At 39.0% G+C, this 12,923-nt stretch overlaps 1 protein-coding gene across 12 annotated transcripts in view; it reads left to right on the forward strand.

Annotated features, from left to right (window-relative positions):
- The window catches only part of LOC122875832 (SH3 and multiple ankyrin repeat domains protein 2-like), a 199,920-nt gene extending 191,468 nt beyond the window's left edge, over positions 1 to 8,452 (forward strand). For 9 of the 12 annotated variants that reach the window (XM_044195475.1, XM_044195484.1, XM_044195386.1 and 6 more), the window contains one exon: positions 2,939 to 8,452. In XM_044195475.1, coding sequence (XP_044051410.1) covers positions 2,939 to 3,467 — 529 coding nt within the window. In that variant the 3' untranslated portion in view covers positions 3,468 to 8,452. The remainder of the gene's footprint in view (positions 1 to 2,938) is intronic. The other 3 variants (XR_006377928.1, XM_044195448.1, XM_044195457.1) reach the window with 3 other exon arrangements.
- Positions 8,453 to 12,923: the final 4,471 nt, after the last annotated feature.

The raw sequence follows: 12,923 nt of genomic DNA on the forward strand, positions 1-12,923 counted from the left end.
TGTCAGCCAGTGCAACAGAGCGGCTCACTGATGTGTTTTAATAGTTTGTTTTATTTTTATTTTTTTACAACAATAGAGTTTTTTGGCACAGAGGAAGATTTATTAGGCTTTCAATACAGACACAATACTTGTATCCAGTTTTGGTTTTGTCATGGGATGTTTTGACAGTAAGAAATATATATAGAATATCACCAGACTTGTCCCATAAAATGAAACCGTAAACAGTTTAACTAAAATCTATCTTGTATTTCTCAAGAACAAGAAAAAAAAACAGACCAGAGAAACGTCAGGAAAAAAAGAATTTGAGTAGCAGAACATTATATTTCTTTTTTCCTGACCCATTAATCATCTTGCAACACACAGATTTATCTTGCGACCCTTTGCAGCGGTGAACAGTTTAGCCAAGACTAGAGTACAGTCTCTTTTTTTTTCCTGTGGAAAAAGGCAAATAACAGCTGTTGTAATGAACACTACAGACCGGAATCAATTTATAGTATAATAAAGTAACTGTACATATTATTCAGTAACTCAAAAAAGTATTAAAAATGTAGTGTTAAGTTACTCTTTAAATAATGCCATAATGCCATGAAGTATCCATGCTTCTCAGCTTTTACTCCTTAAAACTGTTGTTCTTATTCTAGGATGCTAAATTAACAAGTGTCAAGGTTTATGCCTTTTTTATTTTTGATGAAATGTAAGTAATATTTCTTTGCTGATGATGTAAATTTCTCTGAGGCAAAACGGTTACTTCATTATTCTATTATTCTGTTCCCCTACATACTGTAAAGGCTATAAAAAGGTTAGAGTGGCTAACCTTCCCCTCCCCATGTAGTCGTACACATCCATCTCTTAAGAAGCAGTGGGTGGACTGAACGCTGCAGACTTCCCTCTGGCTGCAGTACACTCAGCATGCAGCGTCTTTTTCTCAACCTGAAGGCCTCCACTCAGTCTTTGTTACAGCTGCTACAGTAATCACTTCACATGAATGTAATAAACCGTAAAACATATTAACAACAAGGAGTTTACGCTGTAAGAGGCTTCTGCTTTTGCCAGGAAAATCCTTTAAATGTTGTACATTTGAGGAAAACAAGGCTGTGAAAAGCTTCATTTGGTCTAGGAAATACTTTTTTTAATGAAACCGCAAATTCTTCAGGGAGCCTCCGTTCTGCCAATCAGTACTTTCCTTCCAAATTAAAACACTTTTGGTTTGTTTTAGAATAAAAATATTTATCAGGATTTCTTGAATTGACATGATTATGAGTAAAGACTGAAATGTAATACAAAATTCTGACCAATATCTTGTCTGTCCCTAAAACAAGACACTTTCAAGTCACTAAATTTCACCAAATAAGATCAAGCCTTTGATCTTTGAACTCCTTGACTTGAATGTCCAAGTGAGTGTGGGGAGATTGTTTTAATAATTTTATACATTTTCTATTAATGCAATAAGTAACCTAAAAACATAATCACTTATTTACAGAGAAGGCTGTACTTAACAGTTTATTAAATCAACAGTAGCAATAAAGTTAGCAAGTTAGCATTTAGAACATTAAAAAGAAAATGATTGTTAATCACACTACAAGGTTCAAATTATTATCATGATAAAGGCCAAGCCAGCAATTTATAAATTACAAGTATCTTCACATATATAAATTAAAAGAGAAAAAAAGACAAATCTGCATTTTGTTTGTCAGCTGATCATAACAGAGCATATAGGCCTGTTTTCCTGCTATATCTTTTGTAGACCCACAAATTGTGCTTTAATGTGAAGATATTACATTTAAAAAAAGATGTAACATGAATGTGTGAATGGAACAAATGAATCCAAGAGACACATTAGTTAATAGAAGTCACAAGTACAAGATGACTGCTAAGATAGAACTGACAAGCTCAAAGTAAATACCCAAATATAAACATTAAAATTAAAAAGTAAGGCTACTGTAACTAAAATGTTTGGATGGAGATTAAAACCAAAAAGGCTCTGGCATGGTTAGCATGCATCTTCTACATCAGCTGCTGTAGCTTTGGTAAATAGTTTTGCATATGATGCCACCTACTGTTCATTATGCAGCATTACATTATTTTATCCTTCCAGCAGTGACATGATGAACATCTGTAGTTTCCGTTTAATGAACAACACTCTCTCAGGACGCAAAGGCTCTTCCATCATAACTCCAGTCTACCATACTTCTGTTTTAGCCTATTATTGCACATCTCATGAACTTTACATTACTGTCACCCTTGGTGCTTGTGGGGGAAAAGTCAGCTGCCAAACAGTGACCTTTTTAATGCAAGGAACTGCCAAGTTCACATCATTTTCACATCTTTGTTTTCTAATTAAATTTGTGTTTTTAATTTTTCACTGAAGACCAATTTAAGCTGAGTACAAAGCGAAGAAAACTTTACATTTTAACATTCCTTCACCCACCGCTCCATCATCCCTTACACACACACACGCACAGTAAATTAATAATTAAATATATCTCTTTCAAATTTCAGACGACAGAGCTTTGTTGAACACACCAACAAGGGAGTTTTCAAAAAGACCCTGCTCGCATTACCAGCCAACTATAAGATGAAAACTTTCAAACTGCTCTAATCAATATTTTCACATTAACCATGGATGAAATGACTCTGTGTAATATAAAAAGGGCCACACACAGGTTTATTACCTCTCTCAAGCAAAATGCAAGTTTCTGCAAGTGATGAATTGAAACCAACATCTATATTCAAGGTATAAAATCAATCAAAAACTTTATATAGTGTCCAGTGGAAAATAGTTGCCAAATGTAAAGTTACAGTACACATGGTTTGTAGTCAATGGGTTAAAACATGCAACAACAAAAATATCCAACAACACTGGTCAGTTTTTGCTTGTTTGTCATCAGCAGCTCTATCTAACCCTGACTAACCTGTCGCCTCCTCTCTGTCCCCTCAGGCCTCCCACAGAAGACTCAGGAATGCGTAACAACGCTGCCGCTGCTGCTGCCCTCGCCTCCACCCCTCCCAGCAGCCTCCCATCCCAGACGCACCCCTGCAGCCCGCCAGACTCCGCCTCCTCCCTCACCCCCTGCTCCTCACTGCCGCCCTCCGTGTCGCCCACCCTCACCGACGTCTTCGGCCTGCCCACCCCGCCCATGGGCAGCGGTGGCGGTTACAGCCTGAGCTCCTCGTGCGGCGGCAGTGGGAGCTCGCGCTCCCCGTCGCCACTCACTCTGATGCAGGCGGTGGCGGCCTCGGGCAAGCCCTTCGCCTCCAAACCCATGGAGCTGTGGAGCAAGCACGACGTGGCGGACTGGCTGGAGAGCCTCAACCTGGGGGAGCACAGGGACGCTTTCCTGGACAATGAGATAGAAGGCGCCCACCTGCCCTCGCTGCAAAAAGAGGACCTGATAGACCTGGGCGTGACGAGGGTGGGCCACCGCATGAACATCGAGAGGGCCCTCAAGCTGCTGCAGGACAGATAAGCCCCGAGGAGACGGGGTGGCGACGTGTGGAGTCAGGGCCGAGGAGAGGGAGGTGTTACCGATCACTTTTACCAATCTCTTCATCAGACATAATCTCAAGAACTGGGTAGAAGTTTTGTCCGAGCTGATGCTGCCTCTTGCTGTTTTTGTCCTCTCTCATCCTCCGTCGCCCTCATCTCAGTGCTCCGGTCTTGTCCGCCCTCTTCCTCCTTCCCACCGCTCTGGGCATCAGGGGATCATGGGATGTCGGGCGGAACTGCAGGGGGAGAGAGAAGAGAATAGCTGCTATGTCACATCAAGGAGAGAGAAAGCAGAGGAGGCCAGTATGAAGGACTGACTAGAAAACAAAAAACTCTGGAATAGTGTGTACTCAAACACTGGGGAAAGAAATACTTGTCTGGAAGTTTATTTCACATACAGACTCGTGCTCACCCAACTGCTTTGGAATACTAAAGACTTTTTCCATACACCCCGGTGTGGGTGCATGAAAAACCAGCTGAGCTGGTCGTTGCTCCTTTTCTATCTTTGCTAGAGTTTGTTCAAAGAATAATATTTCTTCACTAGAGTCCTACCGGAGTTATATTTCTGGGTGCATCTAAGGTTGTAGAGAAAAATTTGAGATAGACTCCTTTTTTTTTGCTTTTCACCTGTTTGTGTCAAAATAAGAACATTAGCTGACATGTTAAAACAAATATTAAAGCATATCTCATGTCCATGCACACACAGACACATACACACACTTTATGCACAGTGCCACACACTGACAAATGAGAAGACACACTGTCTTCACAGACATACACACCCTAAGCATGTATACACACACCGATACTGCGATGGCCTTCTTCTCCTGAGAGAGAGCAAAGCGGGGAGAGAGGTGGTCACCAGAGGAGGAGCTCCGCTGTAGCAGGGGCCCCGGGGCCCCTTGCCAGTCTACACCCACCCGGTGTCCACCTCATCATACAAGGGAAACCAAGGCAAGGACACGAGGTACAAGACGGACAGACAAACGTTGGACCAGAAAAATTCCCACCTTGAAATGGTTTTACCAGCTTGTCTGTCTGCAAAGGGCGTCCTTGTCCCTCTCGGCTTTTCCTTCTAGTTTTGTGTGTGTGTGCTTGTGCGTGTGCTTGTGTGTGTGTCAGTGGTTGACCCAATATATCATTATGGCCAGTTTAGCTATTTCCATGGATCCACTATATAGGCCACAGTATAGGGAAACTAGAGCTGTTCTTTACTTTTCTTTACTTTTCTTCATCCTGTCAAATCTCCTTCCATTAGCAGGTCAACACTTGGTATTCATGTGGCCCCACAGTAATGCTAATGTATCCAACACCCTGTGTGTACGTGGTAGAAGTTGAGGTTTTTTAGAGAGACCGTTTCAAAGTATGTTTAAAGGAATAGTTCAACATTTGGGGGGAATACGCTTATTGGCTTTCTTGCTGCAAATTAGATGACAAGATTGATACCACTCTTGTGTCTGTACACTACATATGAATCTGGAGCCGGGAGACAATTAGCTTAGCATAAAGACTGGAGGCAGGGGGAAACAGCTAACCTGGCTCTGTACAAAGTTTAAAAACAAAATCTGCCTACCAGCAGCTTTAAAAGCTCTCGAATGAACATGTTATATCTCCTCTCTTAGTTAGTGAGCTTGTAGAGGCGTTGGTAGGCAGAGTTTTAGTCACGCAAGCAGCATGGCGCTATGGATGGCAGTTTAGTCGGTCGGTCGGCCCACCACTTTGGTCCAGACTGAAATATCTCAACAGCTATTGAATGACTGCTATAAAATATTGGACAGACATTCATGCTCCCCAGAGGATGAAGCCCAATGACCCCCTGACTTTTCCTCTAGCGCCACCATGAGGTTGACAGTTGTGGTTTTGAGTGAAATGTCTCGACTACTATTGGATGGATCGCCGTGAAATTTGGTACAGACATGTTCATGTTCCCCTCATTCCTGACATTCCCATCAGCCTCAGCTGTACTTTGTGTTTAGTGCTAATTAGCAAATGTTAGCATTGCTAAACTAAGATGTTGAGCGAGGTAAACATTATACCTGCTAAACATCAGCGTGTTAGCATTGTTATTGTGAGCATGTTAGCATGCTGATGTTAGCCTTTAGCTCAAAGCACTGCAGTGACTAATAGACTCACAGAGCCGTAGCATGGCTGTAGACTCTTACTCTCATTTAAACTTTAGACAGAGCTAGGCTAGCTGTTTCCCCTGTTTCCAGTCTTAATGCTTAGCTAAGCTAATCGTCTCCTGGCTCTAGCTCCGTTTTTACATGAGAGTAGTATCGATCTTCTTATCAAACTCTCAGCAAGAAAATGAAAATGTGTATTTCTCGATAGCATTTTATGGAATTTGAATCCAGTGTAAAATCCTTTTGGAGCCCTTTTTTTTTTTTAGCTTTCACCTATATTATTTTAAGAAGTTATGAACAACCTAATATTTAAGAACTAAAACTCACAGGTTGATATTTAAAGAGCTAAAACTCAAGTTTTACCAGAGAAATTACATATTTTCTTTTTAGCTAAATGACCACCTGAACGTTTTGTACATTGTTCTTTGTTAATAAAGAAGAGCGAGGAGATTAAAAGACTCCATAAGAGATTTGTTAGCATTGAACTAACTCAAGCTCAAATCCATCCGGGCCCAAACAGAACCAAACGGCATCCCAAACTGGAACAGCTGTTTAGAGGTACGATTCTGTGATTTGGAACACAGAGTCAAAGGAAAAGTACTGTTGTAGACCAAAACAGCCTTTAGTGTGTTTTCTGTTCGTAAAGAAGGCTGGAGACGCAACGCTGCGTTAACAAAGCTGTTGCAGACTGACACTGGCAGCCGCTACAGAATCAGACTGTTTGTCTTTGAAGATGAAGTAGGTCTTGTCTTATAACTGTACGTATCACCAGGTTAACGCTTTGTAGAGCGACTTCAGCCAGCTGACACGAAATCTCACCGAACCGTCGGCTTTTAGAGCAGATGGAGAATCTGTGGCTTCAGGGTTTAATGTTGAATTACGTGTTCACGTAAGTCCACATGCCTTGTCCTGCCCTCTAACCACTGTGCAAAAAATAACCAGAGAATAACCTGACAAACCCGGCAGCTGTTCATCAGCGTGAGCCCTGTGTGAGATTAGAAAGGGATAGAAACCATTTCTGATCTGTTGCAGATGAACTTCAGTCTCTGTAACTCGACTGGACTTTGAGCTTCTCCAAGTTCCAGATTCGTATCCAGCCTCACTGCAGCTCCAGCAGTGGAGACAGGATTTAAACTTTGTTATAAGGGTCCAATTTAAAACTAAATCAGCATTTATAAAGCTGGAAATTTATTGTGTTTGCTAGCAATGGTTACAGGCTGGTCAGAAGTAGAAGTACAGTATGTGTTGAAATGTGTGTATATAAGAGTGTTTAACAGGATAAAAAAATGTTTATTTGATTATATGTATAGCTCTATTAAAAGGTTTAGAGTAAAAAAAGAAATTCTATGAAGGTTGATTTATAGTTGCCAGAGCTGACCTGAGGACCAACGCAGTGGTCTCATTCGCCCATCATCCTGCAGAGGATGCCTTAAATAGCTCACTGTTCCCTTCCTCCACTACCTGCACCACTGTCGGTTGTTTAGCTCTATAAAGAAAAAGAGCTTGTGTTTTATCTCAAAGTAGATTCTTTCAGAGCGCACTTCACGTGTGGTTTGATATGTGCTCGACAGTAACCCAACGTCTGGAAATATATATCGTTTTAGAACAAGTTCTCCCTTATTTGGTTTCATATCACACTCCGCAGCTTTCGAGGAGACAAATGAAACATACACAAGCTCTGTGTTCTGTGAACATTAGCCGTATGGAGGCTGGCATGGGACAATGCTGCTATAATCCTGTTCCTGTTTGAAAATGTAACTTATTTTAAAACAAACAGCGACGTGTCGGAGGGAGTCGAAAAGCACAGTATTTTTAAAGATTTGTATAGAGTTCTATGAAATTTTATAGAGGTTATCTGAACAAAAACCTGTTCAACACTGACGCGTGGATTGCCAAAAACAGAAATACTATATCGATAAAAACGTGGATATTATTAGACTAATGGGTTATGTAAGAAGCAATATTTATTCTGAATGAATCTCCTTGGTTGTGTTTTATTTTCCCATTTTAAAGTTACATATCATGATGCGAACACTTGTCAGTGTTTTAATGAAGTGTTGCCTAAAGTAGATACACTCTCTACTGCAGTAGTAGACGTAAGATATTTTGACCAGTCAAGTGACCACGAAACCGAGGTATCTTCTGACGACCACCATCTGCCTGACTAGACTTCTCTCATCTTCTGAAATCCCTGAGTCTAGAGTGTGTGTATAAAAAAGAGCAAAATCTGTAAATTTAAAAAAAATATATATATATAACCGCAGGCCATCTTGGTAGGAAACTATATGAAACCTATATATATGTATACATACATAAATCCACCAAAAAGATTAGTGGTGGCTGTTGATTCCTTTATGTGGAGCAACAGGTCACTAAGCAGTTTTCTCTGTGGAAATGTAGAGCTGAGTAGATGTAGTAGGAATCGTTAAAGAGCATCACCAGGCCATGTTTAGGACAGGCATGGCTCACTAACCCACTTCCACTCCCCTTCAAAACACTGCTCCCACCTTTATCATTGTCCAACATTTGGGTACCTGTTTCTTTTTCTCTTTCTTTCTTAATTAATTTATTTATTTTTTTCATTAATAGATTTTATTCTTTGATTAAGTCTTCATTAGAGGCTAAGATGTTTTCGGTAATTTGTGCAAAGACTTGTGTTCATGTTTTCTATGTTGCTGTAATTTTGTGCTACTAAATCATCATAGAGTCAACTAATTACTGAAATGAAAAGAGAGAGAATTTTCCTGTAACTGCACTCTTCCTTCCCTGCCCCCTCGAATCCTCAAGACTTCTTGTATGGCAACCAAAATTCACTGTAAGAAATAAATATAATATTGCACTAGTGTTGTATCCCTCTCAGTCTTTACAGGCCTGCCGGAGCTGCCGGTGTGGGTCAGCATGTTTCCACTGGATGAAGACCGCTCGTCGCGCCTGAACGCGCAGGCCCAGGTCGTCTGTGTGGCTTCAAATAAAAGCTATAGTTATTAACGTTTTTTAAACAACTCGCTTAAGCAAGCGAACAAAGAAGCAACCAAGAGGGTCTGAGTGAAGGCTTCATTTGTACTCTGATTTTTATTGTGCAAATTTATATTTGATATGGTTTTTGTCTGGTTTTCAACATCTTGGGATTACCGGAATAATTATAGACTGTGACAGCGTTTGAGTATTTTTCCATTAATTCATTCAACCTTTATTTATACACGGTGGTTCAATGAGAGTAGTCCACTCTCTTTTAGTTATTAGAATCACTTAATAGATTTTTTTTAGCTATTATAAATTATGTAAAGTTGTATTTAAAAGATGCTTTATAAAACTAAGTTAAAAAATTAAATAAAATCATTAAACTTGTAATAGTAGTAATTCTATTTTCTTGTTAAAAGAGCATGTATGCTCAGCCAAATTACCCTGTATAAAATAGGTTGAATATAAAGGTTTTAAAGATATTCTGATGACGAAATGAGGATTTAATAAGTACATTTTAAAGATGAATTGCCAAATTTAAGAAAAGGCTTTTCACTTTTTACTTTTTGTTTTTTCATTTATTCATGTCTTTCTATCATATTGTAATCTCACAGTTTCCATCTCGGGATCACTTTAGTTGAAAGACGGCTCTCTCGTAGTCAAAGATGTGTTAATGCTTTGCCACACAAAGTCAGCTGTTATGTGTTGGCAGGAGTCTGGCCAATCAGAGCTCCTGTTGCTACTCCGTCAGTGGGAATTGTTAGGCGTCTCACTGATTACATGTCTTGCAATAACGAGAGCTGTCTTTGATTTAAAGTGTTCCAGGAAACAGAATTTTTTTATTGTCATTTCATCGTCTCTTTATTATGATTTTACTTTCAGTTTTGTAATGCATCGTTCGGAAGTCTACTGACAGACCTGACTGCAAACAGTGACTGGGACTATTTGTTCTGTAGAAAGTAGTTCCAATATTTCAACGCTGTGAGCACCACGAAATATATTCCATTCACTTCCATTTAATTGGGGTCCTACAGACAGAAATCTCAAAACCTGGACAAATGAAACTAAATCGATCTGCATGGATAGATACCACTAAAGATACATGAGGAGAAAAAATATTTTGTTAGTTTCTTGATATTTTGGTGAAGTCACCCTTTAACATTTTTGAATCCCTACATGACCATGAACACCTCCTTTCACCTGTAGGTCTTCATTTAATTATCCACATGCTCAACAGAGTTCTATAAGACAACAGAGAAGAAGCCGGAGATGTAGGCGGCGGGGAAAACATCAACTTTTCCTGAACTTGGACTTATATGTTTCTCTCTTTGGAGTGTTTTATCTGCGATATTGTATATCAAAGACATGAGACATCATCCAGCTAAACTAGTATTTACTTTCCCTCTAATTAAAACTTCACACCCGGTACGTTTATTTAAAAAAACAAACCCAAGCATTTAAAGAGTTAAAACAATGAAATATAGAAACTTTCCAAGTTCATAATCTGTAGGTGCTGTTTATTATCTGATACACATTAGTTGTGTCCCAAATTTATACTACACACTAAATTGTAAATACGTTTTGAATGTAGTGGTTTCACACTGGAAAGTGACTAAATTAAGCAAACTCAAACCAGTCAGTATGCTGACTACCTTTTGATGGACACTGTTGTCCCACAATGCATTGCACAAAGGAACTGGAGGAGCCACTACCAGCTGGAAAGAATTTAAGCTAATTGTGGACAGTGGGGAAACAGCTCCAGGAACACCTCAGAAAACTAAAAGTAGCTGTTACATTTTGGGGGAAAATGTTGATGTTTCTTTGTGAAGCTGAGTCAGCAGTGTAAGTCTCAAGCTGCAGTTTGATTGATGTCAGAAGGTGCATGTATTGTATCATTTCCTGTTAGTAAAACTAACTAAAGTATGTTGATTTCTCCTATTAAAACTGCGAAAAACACTATACTATAAAGATTTGTGTATGTTATGAACTGTATACAGTTAGTATGTAGTCTGCAGTCAGATACAGCTCAGAAAACTCTTCCAGATCAACAGACTAGGTCTACGCGTAATGAATTTTCAGATAACAAATCCACTTGTGTGCCGGTTTATTAGGTACACCTAGCTAAAACCAGTTCAACTGTATGGTCATTTAGGAGGATGTTTGTGGTGAACTGCATTGCATTATACAGAGAGGTGTTTGTTATTTTTATCCACCCCAATTATATTACTTATTATTATTATTATTATTATTATTATTATTACCATACAGTTGAATTGTATTAGACTGCATTAGTTTAAGCTAGGTGTACCTAATAAACCGGCTGCTGAGTGTATAATATGGTGTGTATGTGTACATGATCCTCCGCTGTGATATATAAGCAGGGTGAGTTTGGGTTTCTTGAGGTCAGGACAGAATTGTATTTGTTATTGCAGCTGGAGAGAGGAAACAGGTGTAAGCCACCCTCACCTGTGTGGACTTATAGCACCGCCTCCTAATTCTGAAACAGGTAAGGTCTCTGTGTGTACAGCAGAGCCTGACCGATAGCCAACTTAACTGATAATTTTCTTATCACAGATATGTCGGTACCGGCGTTTATGTCAGCTGATGAGGGACAAGACATACAGAGTTTGTCCACCAGAGAGCACTGACAAGTTTCTTTCCCACTGAAAAATGTCCTGCTCATAATCCTTTAATAAAAAAAACTTAAGGTAACAAAAATATTTACTTAAAAAAAAACAAAATATTGCCGATATATCCTTATCGGGATTTTTTTAACTCTTGAATATCGATATCAGCCTATAAAATCTAGAAGAGTCAGGCTCCAGTGCACAGACTCCCATGCTCTGTAATGAATATTGTTTCTGTTTTGGATTTTGGATTATTAACAGACGTGAACCAGGAGGAGGATCTGCTGCTGCTGACAGATGTTCCAGGAGAGGAGGCATCAAAATCGTCATCATCGTCGTCTTCATCAAGTCCACTGCACTAAAGCAACTCTTCACTATGGTGAGGCTTCTTCCCTTTTCAGCATTCAGATAATTACTGATGTCCAGGAGCGGTTAAACTGCAACATTAGCTCTCTTAGAGACATTTGGTTATTTTTGATCTGGTGTTAAATCACATAATAAACCAGTATGATGCAGGAGTCCATTGAGCCAATCAGTAACAAGATACATCATCTTTCCAAGTGTCATCACAAATCAGACCATCCTGAGCTTTATTCTTTTATTCTCAGTGAAGTAAACCTCACGTTGCCTTTCAGAGCCTCAATCGAGCTCATTTGTGTCTTTTTAAATGAAGGAATTCATTTCTTCGGTGGTGGAAGAAGTATTCAGATCCTTTACTCAAGTAAAATAAGCAATACCACCGTGGAAAAATACTCCCTTACGTGTAAAAGCCCTGCATTCAAAATCCTACTTAAGTAAAAGTGAACAAGTTTCAGCAAAATGTACACGTCAAAAGTAAAAGTGCTCATTATGGAGCAGAATGGCTCCTTTCAGTGTTTGTATTATTATTAATATTACTGTTGTAGTTGGCTACTTTATATACTGCTGGGCAGTTTAACCCATAGCAAACCATTGCACTGTATTTTATAAGCTCATCACAGGTTTTGAATGTGAATTACAGTGGAGGAAAATAACCAGTACAATTACTTAAGTAAAGTACAAGAACCTCGATATAGTACTTAAGTATTCCCATCTTATAATACTTTATTATATTTTTTTGAGGGAAATATTGTACTTTAAGTCCACTACGTTTATTCAACAACTATAGCTACTTGTTACTCTTCAGATGACTATTTTTCATACAAAACACATAATCAGATTATAAAATATAAAACATGGTTACAGATGAAACTATCCAGCAGTTAAAATTAGCTCCACCTCGACCAGCTACAACATTAAAGTATCGCTTACCTGTTAATGCATCAGAAATAGTAAACGAATAATATAACACTAACGGGCCTTTCTGCACGAGTGCGTTTCCTTTTGATACTTTAAATACATTTTGTTATTAATATTTCTGCTTGTAATGGAGTATGTTCAGCGTGGTAGTACTGTTTTTGTGATCTGATACTTCTTCCAGCACCGGTAAATTAGGTCATTAGTACTGATGCATTAGCACGTAAACAGCATTTTAATCCTGTAGCTGGTCACAGTGGAGCTAATTTAAATTGCTTTATGTAGTTGAATCTCTAATAATGCATCATATTTGCTAAACTGATCATACAGTATGTATTTAATGTAAAATCTTAACCTGCAAAGTAACGAGTCGCTATAGTGGTCAAATAAATGAAATGGAGTTAAAAGTACAATATTTCATTCTTAAATGTATAAAATATCATTAAAATG

Source organism: Siniperca chuatsi, linkage group LG1, assembly GCF_020085105.1.
Source record: "Siniperca chuatsi isolate FFG_IHB_CAS linkage group LG1, ASM2008510v1, whole genome shotgun sequence".
Lineage (NCBI taxonomy): Eukaryota > Metazoa > Chordata > Actinopteri > Centrarchiformes > Sinipercidae > Siniperca > Siniperca chuatsi.